Source organism: Corythoichthys intestinalis, chromosome 15 (genome assembly GCF_030265065.1).
Source record: "Corythoichthys intestinalis isolate RoL2023-P3 chromosome 15, ASM3026506v1, whole genome shotgun sequence".
NCBI lineage: Eukaryota > Metazoa > Chordata > Actinopteri > Syngnathiformes > Syngnathidae > Corythoichthys > Corythoichthys intestinalis.
The window spans coordinates 19477976-19501157 of NC_080409.1; the positions used below are offsets into that span (position 1 = coordinate 19477976).

Below are 23182 nucleotides of genomic sequence, written 5' to 3' on the forward strand. Positions count from 1 at the left end.
GACCGATGATGATAAATAGAATCCACCTGTGTGTAATCAAGTCTCCGTATAAATGCACCTGCTCTGTGATAGTCTCAGGGTTCTGTTTAAAGTGCAGAGAGCATTATGAAAACCAAGGAACACACCAGGCAGGTCCGAGATACTGTTGTGGAGAGGTTTAAAGCCGAATTTGGATACAAAAAGATTTCCCAAGCTTTAAACATCTCAAGGAGCACTGTGCAAGCCATCATATTGAAATGGAAGGAGCATCAGACCACTGCAAATCTACCAAGACCCGGCCGTCCTTCCAAACTTTCTTCTCAAACAAGGAGAAAACTGATCAGAGATGCAGCCAAGAGGCCCATGATCACTCAGGATGAACTGCAGAGATCTACAGCTGGGGTGGGAGAGTCTGTCCATAGGACAACAATCAGTCGTACACTGCACAAATCTGGCCTTTATGGAAGAGTGGCAAGAAGAAAGCCATTTCTCAAAGATATCCATAAAAAGTCTCGTTTAAAGTTTGCCACAAGCCACCTGGGAGACACACCAAACATGTGGAAGAAGGTGCTCTGGTCAGATGAAACCAAAATTGAACTTTTTTGCTACAATGCAAAACGATATGTTTGGCGTAAAAGCAACACAGCTCATCACCCTGAACACACCATCCCCACTCTCAAACATGGTGGTGGCAGCATCATGGTTTGGGCCTGCTTTTCTCCAGCAGGGACAGGGAAGATGGTTAAAATTGACGGGAAGATGGATGCAGCCAAATACAGGAACATTCTGGAAGAAAACCTCTTGGTATCTGCACAAGACCTGAGACTGGGACGGAGATTTATCTTCCAACAGGACAATGATCCAAAACATAAAGCCAAATCTACAATGGAATGGTTAAAAAATAAACGTATCCAAGTGTTAGAAGGGCCAAGTCAAAGTCCAGACCTGAATCCAATCGAGAATCTGTGGAAAGAGCTGAAGACTGCTGTTCACAAACACTCTCCATCCAACCTCACTAAGCTCGAGCTGTTTTGCAAGGAAGAATGGGCATGAATGTCAGTCTCTTGATGTGCAAAACTGATAGAAACATACCCCAAGCGACTTGCAGCTGTAATTGGTGCAAAAGGTGGCGCTACAAAGTATTAACGCAAGGGGGCCGAATAATATTGCACACCCCACTTTTCAGTTTTTTATTTGTTAAAAAAGTTTAAATTATCCAATAAATTTTGTTCCACTTCACGATTGTGTCCCACTTGTTGTTGATTCTTGAAAAAAAATTAAAATTTTATATCTTTATGTTTGAAGCCTGAAATGTGGCGAAAGGTTGCAAGGTTCAAGGGGGCCGAATGCTTTTGCAAGGCACTGTGTATATATATATATATATATATATATATATATATATATATATATATATATATATATATATATACTTTTAAAAAAAAATTATTACCAAAAATAGTCACATGCCCCAAACGTTTCTTGAATAACGTATCCATGAACCTTGTGTGATGTTTTTTTTAATGAAAACAATTAGAGCAAAGATAGAAGAGGCAGGAGATTCAGAGCCTCACCTGCATATTGAAAAATATATTTCCTCGGTACCTCGGTACGGGGGTCACAGTTGGTGCAGGTTCAGTACAACAGGAGAAACAAAAAGGCTTTATTCCTCACAGCAATTGAAAGTTAAAGTTTTTACTAGGGCTGTCAAATTTATCGCGTTAACTGGTGGTAATTAATTTTTTTAATCAATCACGTTAAAATATTTGACGCAATTAACGCACAAATGCCCCGCTCAAATATTAAAATGACAGCACAGTGATATGTGTACTTTTTGTGTTTTTCTGAGTTTTGCCGCCCTCTGCTGGCGCTTGGGTGCGACTGATTTTATAGGCTTCAGCACCTATGAGCATTGTGTAAGTAATTATTGGCATCAACAATGGCGGGCTACTAGTTTATTTTTTGATTGAAAATTTTACAAATTTTATTAAAACGAAAACATTAAGAGGGGTTTTAATATAAAATTTCTATAACTTGTACTAACATTTATCTTTTAGGAACTACAAGTCTTTCTATCCATGGATCATTTTAACAGAATGTTAATAATGGTAATGCCATCTTGTTGATTTATTGTTATAATAAACAAATACAGTACTTATGTACCGTATGTTGAATGTATATATCCGTTTTGTGTCTTATCTTTCCATTCCAACAATAATTTACAGAAAAATATGTCATATTTTGTAGATGGTTTGAATTGCGATTAATTACGATGAATTAATCTTTAAGCTGTAATTAACTCGATTAAAAATTTTAATCGTTTGACACCCCTAGTTTTTACTAGTATATTGTTGCACTCTGATATAGGTTATATTAAAATATATTTTTTAAATGAAAAAAAAGTTCAATCAGTTAATATAGACATCTTTGATGTAAAAGATGTTATAGAATGCATAATGTAATCACGTGTTGTACATGACAAGTAATGTCAGCTACTTTGCTGCGTGACTAATTATTCTTACAATGAGGTAACTGAGTTACTAACTCAATTACTTTTTGGGAGAATTTGGAACTGTCACCAATTACTTTTTTAAAGTAAGATTGACAACACTACTTGACTGTCTGTGTGTTCGTGTTTTATGGACGCCGAAGCGGCTGGGCGGTCTTTGACTTTATGTGTCTGGGAGTGATCTCTGTAGGCCTCCTCTTAGTGCAGAAAATTAATTCGAAACTCCAAAAATTAGCAAAGAAAATTGCTGATTGCGGAGCCGACAGCGCTGTCTTTTGGGCAAAAGGCACATCTCTTGAGATTGCAATGTCATACTCTAGTAGGCTTTCAAACTTTACGGTTTCATGCACAAATTTTAATGTGCTGTGATGATACGTTGTGGTTTTGAGTACTCCACAACAAGACACTGGATTAAAAAAAAAAAGTAAAATTTTCACACAGTGATAGAAAAGTGATTGCGCATTACCACTTTATGGTGTCCTTTTACTATTACTACATTACAGTTGCATCGCTAGGGAAAGTATGTTTTATCTGCAATTCGGTTGTATTGTGTTCAAGTTACACAAACCTGTGTAACGCCAGGCCATACTTTTGCGAGCTAGGTTTTTCCGCTCAGAGTTCACCGCTGCGGAGGGTGGGTCGGTAAGTAGGTGGGTAGGCAGAACTTTTGAGTATATTCTTACACCAGCGCTTTTATTTTTACTTGAGTAGAATTTCACCATTGTAACAGTAGTTTTATTAGAGTAGAGTTGGTATTATTTCCACCCCCTGACAAAAACATCTAGGTAAAGATAGTATATTGACGTTGAGATTCTGAAAACTGCATCCCAACATAGTTCTGGCCCTAGTATACTCATACTAGTATATAAGAGATATAACATGGTGTCCACAAGAAAGCAATTTTGCCCACAAAGTGCAGTTATTTCTTATTTCCATCTACTGTATGTTTGTGAATACCAAATGGATTAGATGGTTTGGATAAATATGTATACAGTAAATGGTTGGATAAATGGATTAGATGGATAGCTGTGCAGATGGATTGGATCTAGGCTCAGTTAAAGGCCCCAATGGCTCACAGTTTGCGATTGGTTAAAATTAGGGGTGTCAAACGATTAAAAATTTTAATCGAGTTAAATACAGCTTACAAATTAATTAATCGTAATTAATCGCAATTAATCGCAATTCAAACCATCTATAAAATATGCCATATTTTTCTGTAAATTATTGTTGCAATGGAAAGATAAGACACAAGGCGGATATATACATACAACATACTGTACATAATTACTGTGTTTGTTTATTGTAACAATAAATCCGCAAATGGCATTATTAACATTCTTTCTGTTAAAGTGATCCACGGATAGAAAGACTTGTAGTTCTTAAAAGACAAAGGTTATAGTTACAAGTTATAATAATTTTATATTAAAACCCCTCTTCATGTTTTCGTTTTAATAAAATTTGTAAAATTTTCCATCAAAAGTAGAATTAATATAATAAGAATAAAAATAACAATAATAACAATAGAGTGACCAAAGTCTGAGTAAGTTTTACGTGTATTTTGCATAACTATTTTGAAATGGAATGCCAGTTCATTTTGCATTGTTGTTTAACTGTGAGAATAGGGCCTCATTACTGTACTGAAGTGCTTTTCTTTTTGTGAACATTATTTTTTTTGAGAGAGATAGGAATATTATTTTTGTTGTACTTTCACTAAACGATACTTATGTTTGTTGTGAAGGAGAAGCTTATGCCAAAAACGGCGCGGTCCACTGAACGCCTGTGTCCACTCGCCTTTTAACATATACTGTATATTTCTGTACAGATCTTACCCAAAATACAACAAGAGACACATAATTGCCACTAAAAGAAAGAAAACTTACCGAAATATGTGTGGAGCACAAATAGCAATTTGCATTGCATTGTGCATACAGCATAAACACCTCACAACTACTAATTCTCCCACGTTTAGAAGAAACAACATGAGTATGGAACGGCGCTGCCCCCAAGCGGCCGGTGGCATTCTCTTCACTCTTAATGCCCATAAACGGTCTCATTGAAATCTGTTTGAGGCAATGTGCGAGCTGGTCATTCAGTGCATGCGTTAATGCGTCAAATATTTTAACGGGATTAATTTAAAAAATTAATTAACGCCCGATAGCGCGATAATTTTGACAGCCCTAGTAAAAATGTAAATTTTTGATTGTTTTGGTCATGAATACCGTATTGGCCTGAATATAAGACGTTTTTTTTGCATTGAAATAAGACGAAAAAAAGTGTGGGTCGTCTTATATTCGGGGTCTAGACGTTATACCCGTTCACGAAACTAGATGGCGCCAGATATCATTGAAGCGATGTTCTGTCATGACAGATCTCAGCTACTCTCAAGTTTAACCAGTTTGCATTATTTTATTGCAATGTTTTTCCTTATTCAGATTTGTTTCAAGACTACAGTTACAGTTAGACTTCACTTTGATGGTTAATGCAGTTAATGCAATTTTGTTGTTTTATCACAATAGATTGGTTTATTTACATTTCAAAAATCAGAAGCCATTCATTTATGTGATTGCACTTTAGTTACATATTTAAATGTTCAGATATTAAGATTTGAATGAGGCAAAATAAAATGCTTTTTCTCTCAAATATATTGTTATAATCATTTGTTTCAGATGCACTATATTTATTTTCTGTATAAAAAATAATTTGGTGTTCAAAAAGTCTTTTTTCAAACTTGAGTCTTGAAAAAGAGGGGGCCGTCTTATAATCAGGGCCGTCTTATATTCGGGCCAATACGGTAATATCATCAAGAAAATAGCCATTTTGCTATTTCATATAACAAACTGTCATCATCACGACACGGCTTACACAAAAATTAATCAAGAACCATACACATTTCAGAGTAATGTAATGGTTTTAGAATACAATTTCATGAAAAAATATCTCTATATTGAAATTAAAAAAAAAAAAAAAAATTCTAGCAAATTATCATAATCCTAATCGCTGATAGTTAGACAAAATGACTGGAACCCCATCAACCATGATTGTCGCTGTAGCATGTGATGTTGTGATGCGCAGTGAATGCTCGGAACATGTGTAAGAACATTTTGAAAGATGGAGGAACGTGTGGAAGAGGAGAGATTTGTCACGTCTAACAGAATGAATGAGAAGGATGGAGGGACAAGAGGCAGGCTACAGGAAAGATGAGAGAGATTGAGTCAGTGTTGTGCTCAAGACCACTAAAGACCAGGCCCGGATCTAGGTTTACCCACCAGAGTGGGCACTAAGAAAACTTGAGGGGGCACCCCCAATGCAGGCTTTTTTTTACCCTCTGCATTTCTCCGGGCTTGGGACCGGCGCAAGTAGGACACTGGCTTGTGTCCTGTTGAGGCTGCATTAATTTTTTTTAAATGTATTTATTTTTTCCATTCATCTATCTACTTATTCTCGCAGTCGGCGTGATGTCACGATGACGTCATCTCGCATAGCAACGTGTCACCATTTTGAGATGGGGGCACGCACAGATAAACATCTGTAGACAAACGTTGTCTAAAATTCATATATTTCAGCTGTGTTTTGCGTCTTTTTTCATAAAAATGGCTTAAACATGACTTATTATCACGAGTCACTGCCGACAGACGCGAGGAAGCGATACGACTTAAAATCAGCGTGTATTGGCCTGCAAATCTGCCCATACAAAGTCGCAGCTGATAGCTGGAAAAACAATCCAAAGGAATGGCCTGCAGTGGAGTTCGGAAACATCTACAACTACCTCATAAAGTCACCCAGTAAGTTGACCTTTATCAATTACGTGGAATATGTACTGTGTGGAACTAAGAAAACTGGTAGTATATACGGAGTGATTATTTCTGCCGTAACCGGTAATTCGCCTCCAAGCGTTATGAGCACGTCACGGCAAAATAACCAATTCCCACCAGGCCAATGATATACCGATTGACCGATCAGAGCAGTTCACGGCAAAAGAAAAATAACGCTTTGCGAGTTGTCGGTTACGGTTATAATAACCACTGCCTAGTCTATTGAATCCTAGCAGCTAATTGGGGCAAAAAAATTGATTAATTGAATTGAGTTTACTCACCAGTAATAAAATGTCGGCTGCAAACGTAAATGTGCCTGGATTTAGGTTCCCACTGGCGAGAATGGTCCACGGAACAGTCTTCTTTTACTGTTCCTCGATTGATTGCTTTCAGTCATTTGCTTGTCCTTTTCTTCTCACGAGGAAGAATGAAGAACTTCAAATGCGGCTCCGAACTCTTCCTTGTGTTACAACCCGCAACATGGCAACTTTTAGTCATTCCGACGGAAAAAAAAGACCGCAAATAAAACAAAAGTTCAACGCGTTTGTACTACAATGCACGACAGAGCAACTGCTTGTGACTCGTGTTTTGCCCCCATTTCAATATGGCGGTGCTTTGTTGTGGCTGGTGACGTCATTAATGCCCGGATGTCCTACTGCGAGAATGTGTCTGGAGGAGAGGAAGCGCGCGGATAACAAATGAGGTTGGAAAAACAGCTTGTTTTGGTGATTGCTTGTTCGGCGTGGTTGCAGCCAACAGTAACCGTTAATCCTGCACTTAAAAAGTAGGTGAGACCACCTCTCCGTGCGTTCTCTATATCCAGTGCGATGCTACAATAAATATTCCTGACTGTGCCGTCACGATAGTCGTGGCTATGAACACTTTTCTCGTATGAACGACTCTGCAGACGTGGCTTTGTCTAAGCAGGTTTATTAAAACTCAAAAGGGTGAAACTAAAGAAAACAGACAAAACAACACAATCAAAATATGCACAATATATGAAATCGCATATGTACTGCCCTATCTGTAGCAAACTGCACATGAAAATATGAATAAACAATTAGCAGAGCGTCCGAGACGCCCTTTTGCCGACCCTCTAACTCGTGGGTAATTAGCATATCACAAGTTTCATGCTCAGTGAATGTCTCACTTTTATGCACTGAAGTACACACAGTTCACATATTTACGTTTTTAAACGCATTTAAACAATACATACCGGCGATGCAACCTCAAATTCAAGGCAAAGTGGTCACAGAGACGGCGTGAACTGACTGCGGCCGTCGTCGTGGGATTCTCTACTGAACAACGTCACTTCCGTGTTGCAGTTTCTTTCAAATAAAGTGCGCATGAGATGCAGTAAATTAAGGCGTCCACTAGATGATGCTAATAAAACGTAAAAGCAATAAAACTCAGGTATTCAATCACAAAACCCATCAATCTTTTATGCATAGCAGAACACCGACATTTTGATTGGGTGGGCACGACTCACGTCTGGGTGGGCCGTGCCCACCCCGGCCCCCCCATAGATCCGGCCCCGCTAAAGACCAAACAGTTGCCGGAGATCAAGATAAGGTCATGACTTTTGGGAGCAGTTAGTGTGTGAATGGAGGTGAATCATAAATCTTAGGACAGGTATGATACTCTTTATACAGTGTGTGCATAGGTCAGACGCGCGAACACAGCACATGTACAAATGTCTAGTGTTGAGTCTAACACTGAAACCTCGGCGCATGCGTCGGTCAAACAAGGCGACACCTCTTGTCTCTCTTATCGCTGTCATTATTGAAGTTACATAGGCAATGACTCCGAAAATTCAATAGATGTCACACTTCACAACGATACAGCTTCATTAAAACGTTGGCACAATTTTAGGAAACCCATAAAACCTCAACTGCCCATCACTTCAAACGTATAAAAACTTTTTGTAAAATTTGCGTTAGGTCAATAGTGATCTATTTTTATGTTTCATGTGACATTCTAATCCACAACACCAGGAGGCGCCATAAAGCCCTGAGTCGTCAACCTGCAATACTAAATATATTTTGTTGTACTATGTCGCAAAAAATGTTCGCGCATTGAGTCGTTTATTAATAACTACTTTACCTTGAGCAAATGAACATTTGATTGCGCGGCAGTTATACAGATACTCTGAAAGTGTAAGATGGCAATGCTAGACAATAGAATAGAAAACAAAGATAACACTTATAGTCATGTTATTAAATTTTGCATCATTTAAATTTGTATTAACCCACCATCGACTCACATATAGAATAGAGTAGGCGTACTCATATAGACAGACCACTCCTCAGTGTGAGACGCGCTTCCGTGTTTACACTCCAGCCAGAAAAAAAAGAGGAAAAAACACTGGCGGCTGTTGGGCGAATGTTTACCGAGCAAGCATCGAGTAGTGGTGAGGGAAGTGACAGTCACACTGGAGCCTCCTCGGTGTATGGTAACAACACAGGTGTTCGGCTTCCACGGTTGCATTTTACAGCGGAATGTTCACTCGAAGGGGCCATGGAGACGTCAAGAAATCTACACAGAAAGTTTTGGACCCAAAGAAGGATGTTCTGACGCGGCTGAAACACCTGCGCTCTCTGTTGGGTGAGTGAATTGTCATCGTGGATTTTGATGCTGCATCGCTGATGCTAAGCTAATGGAGCGAGCTAGCTGCCTGGCAATAGTCAATCTTCACTCAGGTCGCTCGCCCGGCTGGTTTCACCAGGCAAGCAAGCAGACTGTCACTGGGCTTGCTTGACAAAGCATTCTGACAGGTTCCGCTTGTGTCCTAAATGTCTTGACTTGCTGTGTGGCATGTTTATCACGCCGTCCTCGCGTCCGTGCATTTTGCTTGACGTAACAATAATCTATTGTGATGCAACGTGGATGCTAACCAGGCTGATAATGCTAACGACTGTGGTGCCTCGTTAGAGCATCGCTCTCCGAGCTGCTTACCAGAACCATTGTTTTCATTAATTCCTTTGTCTTTACTGATAAAATTCGCGCAACTTAAATTGCCAGCAATAGCACCAATACTAGGCAATTTGACTGAAGTAAGAATACTGACAGCTCCTCTCTATCGCCTGGAGCAATTGAGAGGTTAAAGTTGTCGAATATTACTAAATGATTCTCTTTCAATTCATGTATTTAAGTCCGTTACAAAGTCACTCATTCAATCATGTTTCGAAACAAATCATAGTAAACTTGTTGGAAGTGATTAAAAAGAAAAGATTGGTTTGATAATTGATTTGATTTGATTCTTTCTTTTTCAAATTCATCAATGAATTGCATCAATTAAAAAATATTATTACAAATTGACCGATACCGTTTTTGTGGCTCCAGATACCGAATCTGACAACCCTTTGTATGGCATGAGCTGATGCCTATATTGTACTGATACATTTTAATAGGCCTGCTATATTACAGTGCATCACAAAAGTGAGTACACCCCTCGCATTTTTGCAGGTATTTAAGTACCGTAATTTCCGGACTACAAGCAGCTACTTTTTTCTCTCATTTTGGGTCCTGCGGCGTGTGCAATGATGCGGCCAATTTGTGTATTTTTCTGACGGCCGCCAGGGGGCGCTCGAGCATGGAATGTGGGAGTGAGATACGTGGAATATATGTGTCGAGGAAGACGCTAGTTTGAACTACTACCTGTAGTTTAACTTTGTGCGTTGTGCATGAATAGAGGTGGCGGACCCTCGTCTTTGTGCATGAGTACATTTGGCAGACCTGCATCATGGAAAATGCTAGAAGAAATTAAATTGGCCATCCGAGTTGTATGGGACGCTTTGATGACGAGCGGCGAGAGATCGTTTGGCAAGACTCGCCACATGCGAAGAACAGCTTTTGTACAGGTTTGCCGTGGCAGCCTGGCAGCGTGAAGCGCTGTGAAAGAGTCCGCCATCACCAACGGCTTTTGAGGGCCCAGTCTGCTGCAAGGAGGACGGCACAGGCTGGGAGTGAAGATGCCTCATTATGGGAGACATTAAAGGTGACGCGAAGGAGAGACTGAGTAGGTGCGTGCGTGGTGAAGTGCATCTGAGCGTCTTCATATCTGACACTGAGGGTGAAGACTTTCATGGTTTGAATGCACAGGAGGAAGATGAAGATTGCTAACAAAGACTTTTATGTTTTTATTAACCAGCACAATTAGTGCTGCACTGCCATGCTGATGCTATGCAACTTCCGTGCCGCTGCTATATAACTGCCGTGTTTGCCGGCGCTGTTTGGAACGAAAAGTTAAAGGTGTGTTATTAAACGTTTGAAAACTGTATTTCTTTGTCAATGTCTTTTGTTACTAAGTGGGCACACGCGGCTTATAGGCAGGAGAGGCTTATGTATGTACAAAATGGTTTTTCTTTTAAAAATGTACGGGGTGAGGGTTGTAATCAGGGGCGCCCAATAGTCCAGAAATTACGGTATATCTTTTCATGGGACAACACTGACAAAATTACACTTTGACACAATGAAAAGTAGTCTGTGCGCAGCTTATATAATACAGTTAATTTATTTTCCCCTCAAAATAACTCAAAATGTAGCCATTAATATCCAAACCCCTAGCATCAAAAGTGAGTACACCCCTTAGAAACTACATCCCTAAATGTCCAAATTGAGTACTGCTTGTCAGTTTCCCTCCAAAATGTCATGTAACTCGTTAGTGTTACTAGGTCCAGGTGTGCATAGGGAGCAGCTGTGTCCAGATTTGTAGTGCAGTTCTCACATTCTCTCATGCCTGTCACTGAAAGCTCCAACATGGCACCACATGGCAAAGAACTCTCTGAGGATCTTAAAAGACGTATTATTGCGCTACATGAAGATGGCCAAGGCTACTAGAAAATTTCCAACACCCTGAAACTGAGCTGCAGCACAGTGGCTAAGATCATCCAGCATTTTAAAAGAGCAGGGTCCCCTCTGAACAGTGAGAGAGCTGCAGGTGTTGGAGAGTTAAATTCCATGGAGGGAAACATGAACTCTAGCATGTACTGTGAAATACTGCAGCAGAGCATGATCCCCTCCACCAAACACACCTCCAAGATGACCACTGCTTAACTGAAGAGATAGTGATGGGCTGGTCAAGCATTTCTCCAGACTTGAACCCAATAGAACATCTTTGGGGGATCCTCAAGCGGAAAGTCGAGTTGCGCAAAGTCTTAAATATCCGAAAGCTCTGCAAGGTCGTCATGGAGGAGTGGAAGGTCATTCCAGTGGCAACCTGTGAAGCGCTGGTCAACTCCATGCCCTGGAGAGTAAAGTCAGTTCTGGATAATTGTGGTGGCTACATAAAATATTGACAGTTAACATGTATGTGAATATTGCACTATGGGGTGCACTCACTTTTGTTGCCAGGGGTTTAGATATTAATGGGTATATTTTGGGTTAATTTGAGGGGAAAATAAATTGACTCTGTTATATAAGCTGCACACAGACTACTTTTCATTGTGTCAAAGTGTCATTTTGTCAGTGTTGTCCTACGAAAAGATATACTGAAATATCTGCAGAAATGCGAGGGGTGTACTTACTTTTGAGATACACTATATTGCATACTCACTTGGTCAGACACTGCTTACCTCATTGTCTGCCATTGACAGCGCTAGACGTCTAATCCATTGGATGTGGAAGGGTTGAGAGTGACTGTTTCAAATGGAATGGACATCTACACTCATTCAAATGTTCAACAGAAGGATGATTAAACATCTATCATCATCTTGGGAAGGGTGACAAGTAGAGTTGTCCGATAATGTCTTTTTAACCGATAACTGATATCCCGATTCTTTCCAATTCTAAATATCAAATACCGATATCAAACCGATGCCGATATATGCAGTTGTGGACCTAAAGCAACACTTTTTTCGACTCAGTTTTGATGATTTTGGTGATGCCAGTGGACAAAAGTGGTAGTGTTTTGCCTGATGGCAAACCACATTTTCCATAAGGACCTACACAATTATCATTAGGGCTGCAGCTATCGAATATTTTAGTAATCGAGTAATCGACTGAAAATTCTATCGATTAATCGAGTAATCGGATAAAACAAATATATTTTTAGGTGAAGAGCAATTATAAATATACATGAGAAAACAAGACATTTCATCTAATCTTGAACCATTTTCAGTCAATCAATGTCTTTATTTTCGATGTATATTGTTGAAAACAGCCAACAATTGCATCTCAGATGTAACTAGAATAAAAAAAAAGACAAATTCACTGCTTTCATTCAAAAAACCTTTAGATCTTATTAAAAAATATATATATATATATTTATACTTAAAAATGCCATTACGCTTGATAACACACATCACTTAAAAGTTAGGATTTTTTCCCACGTGTTTCAATTGAATTTCTATTTGTGTCAAGCCATTTTTAAGTTCTAGTTAAGTTTTAAGTTAGTCTAAACCAGTACTTCTCAAATGGTGGGGCGCGCCTCCCCAGGGGGGCGCAGAGCGATGCCAGGGGGTGCGCGAGCGACCTCGGGGAACATGCTTTTTTTTTTTTTTTTTGCCGTACTAGAATAAAGTGTACTTGCACATCCACTCCGTGGGTGGCAGTGGCGCTCTCATTTTCAAAGTGCGTGCAGTATTTTTGAAGTAAGCAAGAGCACACGGAAGAGACTCATGCAGAGCTGGACTCACGCAGCGACCCACTGTCTTCTTCGGTTCTCACGTGTCCGGCCGAGAAGTGCCGTTTTCGGCTTGGGATCGTCACGACCACCGCCCTCACCTACGGTTCTCCCTCGGCCGCCGAGAATGCGCTTTTTTCGGGCCGTTTGCCTTTGACTTTTAATATAGTGGAAAATGAGGAAAGACCACTGTTTACTGAGTCTAAAAATGATTATAGCGGAGAAGCCAAATCAGTTAAGACGCCACTTAAAGACATTAGACCTCAATCTCATTGATAAGCCGCTTGACTATTTTTCAGCGAAAATGTGCCGAATACTGCCAATTTTCACAATCGTCCCGCTTTGTCAGTGTTATATCAGTAAACCAGTGAGCACTGTGGTGAATCAGCGAAAATAAAAACTTTCCTTCTGTCCAAAGACACCCCCCCCCCCCCTTCTATTCAGTTTTGTTTTGTTGTCCTGAAGAGTAAATGTTTCTAATCAATTTGAATTTGTTATTATTTACTGATTTTATTACATTTTATTTTTCAGTATCAAATGGTCAAAAATGTACCTTGAGTGTATTTTTACAGTTTGGATGTGACTTTTTTTTTTTTTAACTTCAGGCAAATTGATGCGCGTTAAGTCTTTTCTGTTACAAGCAACACAATGTTAAAGAAGTTATACTTTATTATAAGTTGATCTATGTTACTTTTTTTCTTTAATAGAAAAAAAAGGACAATGTTAGGCTGAGGCGTACTTATAATAGTAATATAGACGAATGATACTATTTACAGTGGCGGCAGAGAGTTGGGGGGGGCGCGAAACATTTACGTCTTCCTTGGGGGGGCGTAACAGAAAATAATTGAGAAGCACTGGTCTAAACTGTAAGTCCTGATAGGATTTTGTGTTTTTGCAGTGTTCAAGATAAATGTATGATACAGGCTGTATTGGAGCACATTAGGGACCAGTGCTACTTGGTGTTTTATCCAGCAATGACTACTAAGCTAAAATTGATAGTTAGCATTATTGAGTTTTTATTTTACACCCTTATCACTCCACAAAGCTATGTTATGTTAAAGCCTGTATGTAAGACACATTAGCCACGCATCGAAAGTGGTCATAATTAATAGAAACCTAGCCCTCCGCAGGGCTAACGTTGCGTGAGCTAGTGACTCAGACAGTAACGTTAATCTTATTTTTTAGCGCTTAGCGCTCTTTACTAGCGCTTAGCGCTCTTTACTAGCGCTTAGCGCTCTTTACTAGCGCTTAGCGCTCTTTACTAGCGCTTAGCGCTCTTTACTAGCGCTTAGCGCTCTACTGCTTTAAGATGGCCGCTGTTTATTACCTCTGCCCAGACGCGGCCGAGTCTATCGTATTGCATCTAGTTCAACACACATGTGATCTCTATGAGACTCCTCAGATGCTACCTGCTACCAACTTAACATCATGCGGGCTAGTTTTTAGCAACGTCGGCGTAGTTTGGAGCGGCTGTCGGCTGCGGAAATGTTTTTTATATTTTTTTATTGCTTCTTCCTCTACGCACGTGACGTCGGCGCGTTGTCCCGCATTAAAAGTAGTCCGAGCGAAACGTGATGCTTAGAGCTGTCAAAATAAACGATTACTCGAGGTGAATAAAATTACTCGGATCAGTTTTTAAACTCGAGTTACTCGAGTTGCTCGAGTATTCGTTTCAGCTCTAATTATCATAAAGTCCTAATCTCCCGGTGTTATGCCAAAATGTCCTACTCCGGTGTAACGTCCTACAAGAAACTTATTTGATACCCAAAGTCCTACCGTGCGTTTTCAACTTGTTTTGTTTAGATGCATACAGGAAGAACGCACTAAAAATGACAAGAAAATACTTAAACATAGTAATGTCAAATAAGGGTGGTTTAAATACACTATGGCTACGTTCATACTACAGGTCTTAATGCATGAATCCGATTTTTTGTCATATCTGTTTTTTTGGCGTGCCCGTTCAGACTGCCTTTGTCCATTGAGACCATTCAAGTATTACGAATGCGCACTAATTCGCAGTCCGAGAAGCGCTGAGCAAGACGACCCGCATGCGCAGAAGCATCAAAACAAATGACCACACATGCTGGCTGTCATCCGTCATTCCAGGGATATCGTACTTTGCTTTTTAAAAAGAGGACACAAATAACAGACATAAATAATCCCAGTTTAGGCTTATATTCAAAGTATATGGATCGATAGCATGCATGCACTGTCTGTGCATGTCACACACACGCACGTACGTCGTTTGCCCCGACTCTCGGCCGTGTAAACAATGTTGAAATATTGCTTATATAGAGCAGACAGAAAACCGATCATCCACAGGCTTATCCTCAACCCATTTTTATTTTTTTTATGACTGTTGTCAAGTCCGACCCTTCCTAAAAAGCCGTGTTCAAGGAAAGCTAGGCGCTAATAACGCACAGCTGCATCGCTACCGTGGCGTCTCTCTCGCTTTTTGATGACGTAATTGCTGCATGAATTCCGATTTGAGAGATTGGACAGTACAGACCGCCGCGACAGTCTGGAAAAATGTGGCCCAGATCGGATTTGAACCACATACGAAAGTGACCCAGATCGGATTTGAAATGGTCCAGTTCTATGCGACTTGTCACATTCAGACCGTCAAGTTAATGCCTCACTCGAGTCGGAAAAACACGAAAAATCGGATTCGTGCATTAAGACCTGTAGTATGAACGTAGCTTGTGTGACTAAGATCAACACTCTCCTTTAAAGCTATCACAAGAAAACACAATGCTAAAAGTATGAGACGGGAACACATGCAAAAAATATTTTGAGGCAATGAAAAGGTAATAAAAGACTTAGACTTAAAAGACAAATCCCAAGCATCATCGTTTGGAGACATCTAGAGGTCACACTAAGCAAAGCTGCTGTGCTAAGCTGTGACCAGCCCACGCACAAAGGCTGCAGGCTTGTCCATTAACTTATAACCCAGTATATATACTGACGCAAAACCAATACTGATATTTTATGACATTAATTTAAATGCTTTTATTAGACGATACTTTCGGGTGGCCCATATTATTAGACAACTCTAACGACAAGTGCTTCTTTTTTTTTTACGGCAGTGTGAGTAGCTGGTGGCTATTTTGGGTGGGGTGCCCAGTACTCTGGTAAATTTATATCCTGATAACATTACATATTTTGATTTAGAAAAACATTAACAAACCATATATTTTACATAGGATGCACAATTAAAGAATGAAACAAGGAAAACAAATCCTGTGGGGAAATGCTTTTCATAATATCTGGTAGTCCAAGTAGCTTCAAAGGACTGTATATTATTATTGATTTCATTGAAATATTGTGTACACTAATTTCTTGCTTACAGTACATTCATGCTCCTTGAGCAGTGTTATAAACAAGTAATTGAGGGTAAGCATGCTGCTGCAAAGTGTTAGCATTGCTGCAGTTACATTCACTTTCGTTCATTGTTCATACAATGTGAGTGTAGTGTCAAAAGTGGAGTGTATCTTAAGTCACTCTTAACAAACATGTACCTTCCTTGACCACATGCAAGTTGTACAGACTCAGTTTACTGAATTCAGATTAAAAGGACTAGCGTAATTTCCTTAATTAACTCTTTAGCATGATGGATTTTATTTTCAAGACAATTGCAAGGTAATATTAATTGATGTGATATACATTATTGTGAGATGTAGTATATTCAGAAAAAACATATGCATTTGTACTCATACATTCTAAACATAGATTGTTTGAAATGAATTGAATATCAGCAATCCCGCTAGACACCTTCCTATGAAAACCGTCACCATATGGTGGACTCGATAACCCTTAAAGGGTATGTCATGCCCTGGGAAAATGTTAATATTCCATCATTTATCCATAAACGCATGCCCTTTGTATTCATATCATGCCACTTCGTGTAATTACACACAAGAAAATGAGAGAAATTTGGCTCGATTGTCAAGCTAAAACGACCGGCGCCCGAGATCTGGCAGATTGTGTGCCACGACAAGTGAAGAGAGTGCCACCGGCCACTAGGGGGGCAGCGCCTGTCTGCATCAATATAATTCCTACTAGTGAGGGGAGAATTAGGGGTGTTTTGAGCTGTTTATGCTGATGCATTGTGTTCGTCCTGCACATATTCTAGGTTCCCTCATGAAGAAACACCCCTCGTTGTCAATAAAAGAGAATTCAGAATTGACAGTGAGGAGTGTTTCTTCAACAAGAAAAAGGCTCAGTGCTTTAATACTGAATGGCGGCGATGATGGCAGACAATTTCGTTTCTAGTTTCAGCGACGAATCCGACGTAGAAGGACGTATCGAATGTTCATCTAATGGTGACGAGGAGAGTTACGAAGCTTTAATCGGTGTTTTAGGTTACCAATTTGAGCCCAAACGAACGCCAATGCAGCGTAATGAAACGGTCATTGAGGGGAGCAATGACGCTGATGAAACATCGGCAGCAGATCGTGTGAGAAACACCAATGATTTGTTTTGCATTTCTTTTTGTGAAGCTGATACACTGTGACTGCAAAATAAAGGAATGCATAGAATAATTATCATTTATTGTGCTATCATAGCTTTTCGCTCTGCCAACAGACACAAATATGAATGGGATCAGAGGATTTGTTCTATATATTTTACGAACGATAATTTATACATGTGTCCAGTCCTTTATCCAATGCGTGACATTTTTTTATTATAAAAGAGTACTCACTCTGGCCATTTCGAGCTTGGCTGCTCCCCTCCTTTGCTTAGCCTTAGCCTCCTTTGCTAGTCATCGTCCTCTTTCTTGATATCTCGGGACATTTAGGTGGCTGCGCGTTGGTCGGCACCGCATCTCCTTTGAGCAGCAATCTTTTAGCAAAACCCGATTTCACTTGTCCATAGTTTGAGAAGCTTTCAAGTGGAAAATGCGCACCATAGAAAACCGTGCCGGAGGCTGTGTCTAGAAAATTAGCCCTCTTTGCACGGACGAACTTTACCCATTGTCTGCGTAGTCCAGCTTTTTTTTTTCGCGTTCAGGAACTCATGGATACTATATTCCGATAAATAGCTATTTGTACACCACATAGCACAGCAGTTTTGAACCATTCTAGTGATGTTTTGGTCGAACAAACCCGAACGCTACTCTCTCGTCGATAAAAAACAATGGCACCTGGCTCCGCCTCGACTTTCATTCACTTGTTGTGACGTCCCTGCCCCATTCGGCTGTTTCCGGAACACTTTCGGAAATGTTCGTCATTTTCGATCTATTTTCGATAATTGCTCATTAATGTGATTGATTTTTTTGTTAACTTTATCAATATTTGTTATCTTGGCACATAACGGTTCTATTGATGTCTCACACCCCCTTTGCCGCTACATACCCTTTAACTGAGATAAATGTGGGTCAGTGACAGACTCCGTGTGGACTTGGAGAAATTGTGAAAATGGGGAAAGTTAAATACACGGGATTTTGGGCAGAATAAATGCAATTACTGTCAGGACAAGGGGCACTTTCTATTCTGGATCTTATTAAAACCAAATCAGGATACAATTAATACTTCTGCACCAGTATTTCGCGTTATAAGAAGCCCTCAATTAAAAGTTAAGGCAGCGGTGTCAAATGCATAACCCACGGGCAGCCAGGGGCTCCATTCCGGCTCGTGGGTTATTCACCCTGTAAGGCACATCTTAGTTCATTTTTGCAGTACATTGTGAATCAGGTGCTCTTATTTTGCCACAAGCGGTGTAGAACCAGAAGCGTTATGAATAGTGTGAGCATGTCATTGATGCGTACTTGGTGCTGAGCACAGAAAACCAGAAGTGTTAGGACTTTTTGTGAGCGAGCTCATGCACTTCGCTCTGAGAGAAAAAGTAAGTCTTCAGTGTTTTCAGTAATCTATAAATCCTCACCAGTAGCTCATCCATCATATATTGTTTTTGCAGAAATGTCAGCGTGATTTAAAAAATTTCAACAAGTAAGCTGCACGGAAAGTTCCCATGTGGATGGTCTGCACAGAGACGTGGTTGTCAAAAACAACTTGCGGACACATCAATCATAAACAAATTGAATATGCTCCAGCAGAACCAACCTCTGTGTATATCGTATCCTAATATTAGTTCTTGGGCAATTTCACTTGCAAATGTGTTGTCATATTTGATCCGATTAGCTGAGTAAGCTTTTAAAAGAATTAGTGGTTAGTCAACTACTAAAATAACTGCTTGTAGCAGCCATAATGTGTAATTGTGCATAATTTTGAGGGCTCTCAATTTTATTCTGTATATGTGTGTTGCTTATTGTGTTTGTGGCCAGCTAGAGTAATTTGACGTCTTTAGAAATGGGCTCTGTGGCACCCACTTGAAACAATTTAGTTCCAAATTTTATTGTCATAATTGATGACAAAGTGCCATCAAGTGCCAAATTGTTCCTGGTTTCTGTTTTACAACTACTATGCATTGTCTACAAACACATATGAATTAATGTATTGCATATATATTGTTGTATTTTTGCAATATTTAAAATATACCGTTGTCATGGACCCTAGGAAGAATAATATTTTACTTAAGCATGGACTCATTAATAAACTTCACCCCATTAATAAACGATAACTATGTGCATGGCTATGCCCACATGTACACACAAGAGCTATGAATTAAATTTTGTCAAATTTGATCATCTACTTTTCAATAAAAATTGTTTCATAATCAGTCATTAAGCCATTGCTGCGTGTTTAGCAGCACTTAGATACATATTTCTTCCTTGCAACTTGCAGTACTTGGGCTGCACAAGCATTCAGCCATCTTGAATTAAAAGTTATGGCAGCTACAGTGGTACAAGATACCAGGGCTCTTAACTGTGACAAAATTGTCTCATTTTGTGACTGAAATAAAGCCAGTAGGAGTATTTTTTCATCTACTCACACATGCGCGACCAGTAACATTGCAAGTTTTTTTGGTTGTTTTTGCTGACAAACTCCTTCACTGTTAAATCCACTAGTTGGCAGTAATGTGGTTTGCCAAGGGAAAATATAACAGAAGAACAAGATGTTTGAGCTGGATGATATGTGGGGCAGGTTATAATTGGGGTCGGGGAAAACTTGACAGCACTTGAGCACTTGCGAACAATGGCGAAAATGACAGGATAAGAGCGCAGGTCGTAATGCGCAAATAAGATTTTTGGGTGTTTTTCTGACTCGAGAGAGGCATTGAGGTTGACCATTTCAAATCTGATCTAGGTCACTTTCATATGTGGTTAAAATCCGATCCGGGACTCATTTTTCGAAATGTGGCGGCAGTCTGAAGGTCTCCCAAATCGGAATTCATGCAGAAATTACTTCAGCAAAGAGTGAGAGAGGCAGGCAGGATGGCATTAGCGACTGAGCTGTGTTTAGCGTTTGTGCCTAGCTTGAACTCGGCTTTTAAGCAGGAGGTGGGCTTCACTACAGTCAAAATCTAAAATGAAAAAAAAAAAAAAGAATAAGCCTGGGAATTCTCGGTTTGCTTTCTGTGCGCCTAATGACCGATGTTTCAATATTGCTTTCATGGCCAAGAGTCAGGGCAAACTGATATAAGCTCTGAATATAAGAGTAAACGGGGTTTATTGTGGCTGTTATTTGTGTCCTCTTTTTGGAAATCAAAATATGATCACCCTACAATGACGTAGAACCAACATGTGTAGTCATTTGTTTTGATGCGTCTGTGCATGCGGGTCAGTTTGCTCAGCGCGGGTCAGACTGCTAATTATTGCGCATGCGTAATACATGAACGGGCTCAATGGAAAAAGGCAGTCGGAACGGGCACGCCAAAAAAAACATAAGATGAAAAATCAGAATTGTACATGAAGACCTGTTGTCTGAACCTAGCCTTAAGTGACTACTTTCTTTCCAACAAACCCGCCGGCACTGTTTCAAAGGAGGCCGATGGAGGGAATAAATCAGACTCAGACAGTGAAGAGATGGTCGCGATGAAAAAAGGGAGAAAATTCATTTTTCGGGATGAGTGGCTTGTAGTTTTATGCATTTATTATTAAAGTATTTATCGGTTAAACAGTGAAAATTAGAGGAAAACTTTGCATGTTTTTTTTACAGTGTGCCCCCTTTTAATCTTCTGCTTGCATCACTAAAATTTTAAGTCAGGGGCCACTTTGCTCCTAATTATAACTGTTAGCCCTGGATAAATAACTTTGCCACGGGTTGCCAATGCGGAGGACATGTAGCTCGACAAATAGCGTATTGACGGGGAACTTAAATAATGCCCACCTGTTCTCACAGTGATGGACAGTACAGTTCATTTAGGTCAGACATGTCCAAGGTCCGGCCCGGGGGCCAAATGCGGCCCGTGGTCAAATTTCATCCGGCCCCCAGCCTCTCTCATAAAATCAATAACGTCTGGCCCACACACAGACTGAATAAATTGGTCAGCAGTACTGCTACCAACATATGAAAAAGCTTACACACTAAATGCTGCTCATTATTTACCCACTAAAAGGCAGCAGCACTCTAAGCAACATTACCCCGTGTGACCTTTTACTCCCAATTTTCTAAAATGGCGACAATCAACAAAAAAAAGAAAGTTGACTGCGACGGCCGACGCTTCAAGAATAGGTGGAAATTGGACTACTTCTTCACTAAAATACGCAAAAACTGTCTCCCTCATTTGTAAAGAGACAGTCGCTGTTTTTAAAGAATTCAATGTGAAGCGATATGACCAAACAAGACACACTGGCATGTACGACAGGATTGCAGGGAAGAGACGTAGCGAGGAATTGAAGCAACTTGAAGCTAGTTTAATTTTACAGCAGCAGTATTTCGCAAGAGCCCGAGAGTCGAAAGAGAACGCCACAAAGGCTAGTTGCGAGATCGTTGAAATTATTAATTAAAAAAATAATAAAGCAAATGTGATACACATAATGGCTTGCTAAAATTTGCTTAAATATATTTTTCTATGTAAAGGACGTCAGCCAAGATCGGCCCCCCACATTTTTACCACACTAAATCTGGCCCCCTTGGAAAAAAGTTTGGACACCCCTGATTTAGGTGAACTGAATTCTTAGAAATTCTACGTTCTCATTCACGTCTCAAAAGATTTGTCCTTTTCAACAAATCGGTCGCTAACAACACAACACTCATTCTGCAAAGGAGTGAAACTTGGTGACCTTCACTGTGGTAATATAGATGTATGATAAATAGAATATGTGCCATATAATGCCAATTTCGTGAGACTTGACACCTCTGAAATTTTGCTTGTCACTACTCTGACCCACTTGCAAAACATATTGGGATTTTGTCAATGTTATATTGATCTTAAAATTTAAACACACTCATTCTCTGTGGCATCCAATACCCCTGTAATAATATACTAAATTTTGCGACCTAAGTTGTTTCATTATACTGCACCTGAGCTCAATGCCAAGTCGTTTTTAACCCAAAGTCAAGGCCAAAACAAGGCACTATCTAACTGCATGTGCTTTTCTTCCTCATGTGTGCAATTAAAGATAAAGCTAGTCTGTTTGTTCAGCAGTTGAGCAGTACAGCTTGCATGTTGTTTCCAGGAATACCAAACTATCACTGGTTCTAACCATGTTGTTAGCGAAGGAAGGATTTCCTCCTGGTGCTTGCTGCTGGTTCCTGTTTGGACAAGAAGCATTGATGCGCTATACTTTAATGGGGAATCAAGGGACTAATCGGAATATTGCTCACACCCATTGTATGCCTATTTTATCTTCATCAAAATAAACAGTACTATTTATTTTGCCATAGTGGGTTTTGTGTGTATGTGGACTGGACAATGTCGTCTAAAATCCCAGCAGATTTTTAATATAGTTATTTATCTCATAGAATGTTTGTTATCTTGTCAGTAAAACCGAATGACATCATCATTCAATGTTTCTCATTTTACTTTTTGAGACATCATCAAACTGCGATGACTAAGGATGGGAATTGAGACGATTTTTACGGTTCCGATTATCGATACTGCTTAGCGATTCGATTCTTTATTGATTCTCTTATCGATTCTAATTTGGGGAAAAAGAAGAACAAACATTTTGACTGGCATCGAGTTCGTTTAATCAGAAGTCACAACCTTACAAACTCACAATGAGGTCAAAAGAGGCCCAAAGCCTCAATGTTGACTGAGGCAATACTGTAAGTGGCAAATACACAAGAATATGTAACATTTTACTGAAACATTTTTCGACTAGAAATAAAAAATATTGGTATTTGTTGGCATATAGGTCGTTGTTCTACCTTTGGCAATATGTGTTAAAGTGTATTATTTACCATTATATTGAAATAC

The 23182-nt window shown here is 39.8% G+C and overlaps 1 protein-coding gene across 6 annotated transcripts in view; it reads left to right on the top strand.

The window, feature by feature from the left end:
* Positions 1-8474: 8474 nt before the first annotated feature.
* The window catches only part of ralgapa2 (Ral GTPase activating protein catalytic subunit alpha 2), a 182579-nt gene continuing 167871 nt past the window's right edge, over positions 8475-23182 (top strand). For 2 of the 6 annotated variants that reach the window (XM_057858642.1, XM_057858645.1), the window contains exon 1: positions 8476-8901. In XM_057858642.1, the coding sequence (XP_057714625.1) occupies positions 8796-8901 (106 nt within the window). In that variant the 5' untranslated portion in view covers positions 8476-8795. Of the gene's footprint in view, positions 8902-23182 lie in introns of all 6 variants that reach the window. The other 4 variants (XM_057858646.1, XM_057858647.1, XM_057858644.1 and 1 more) reach the window with 4 other exon arrangements.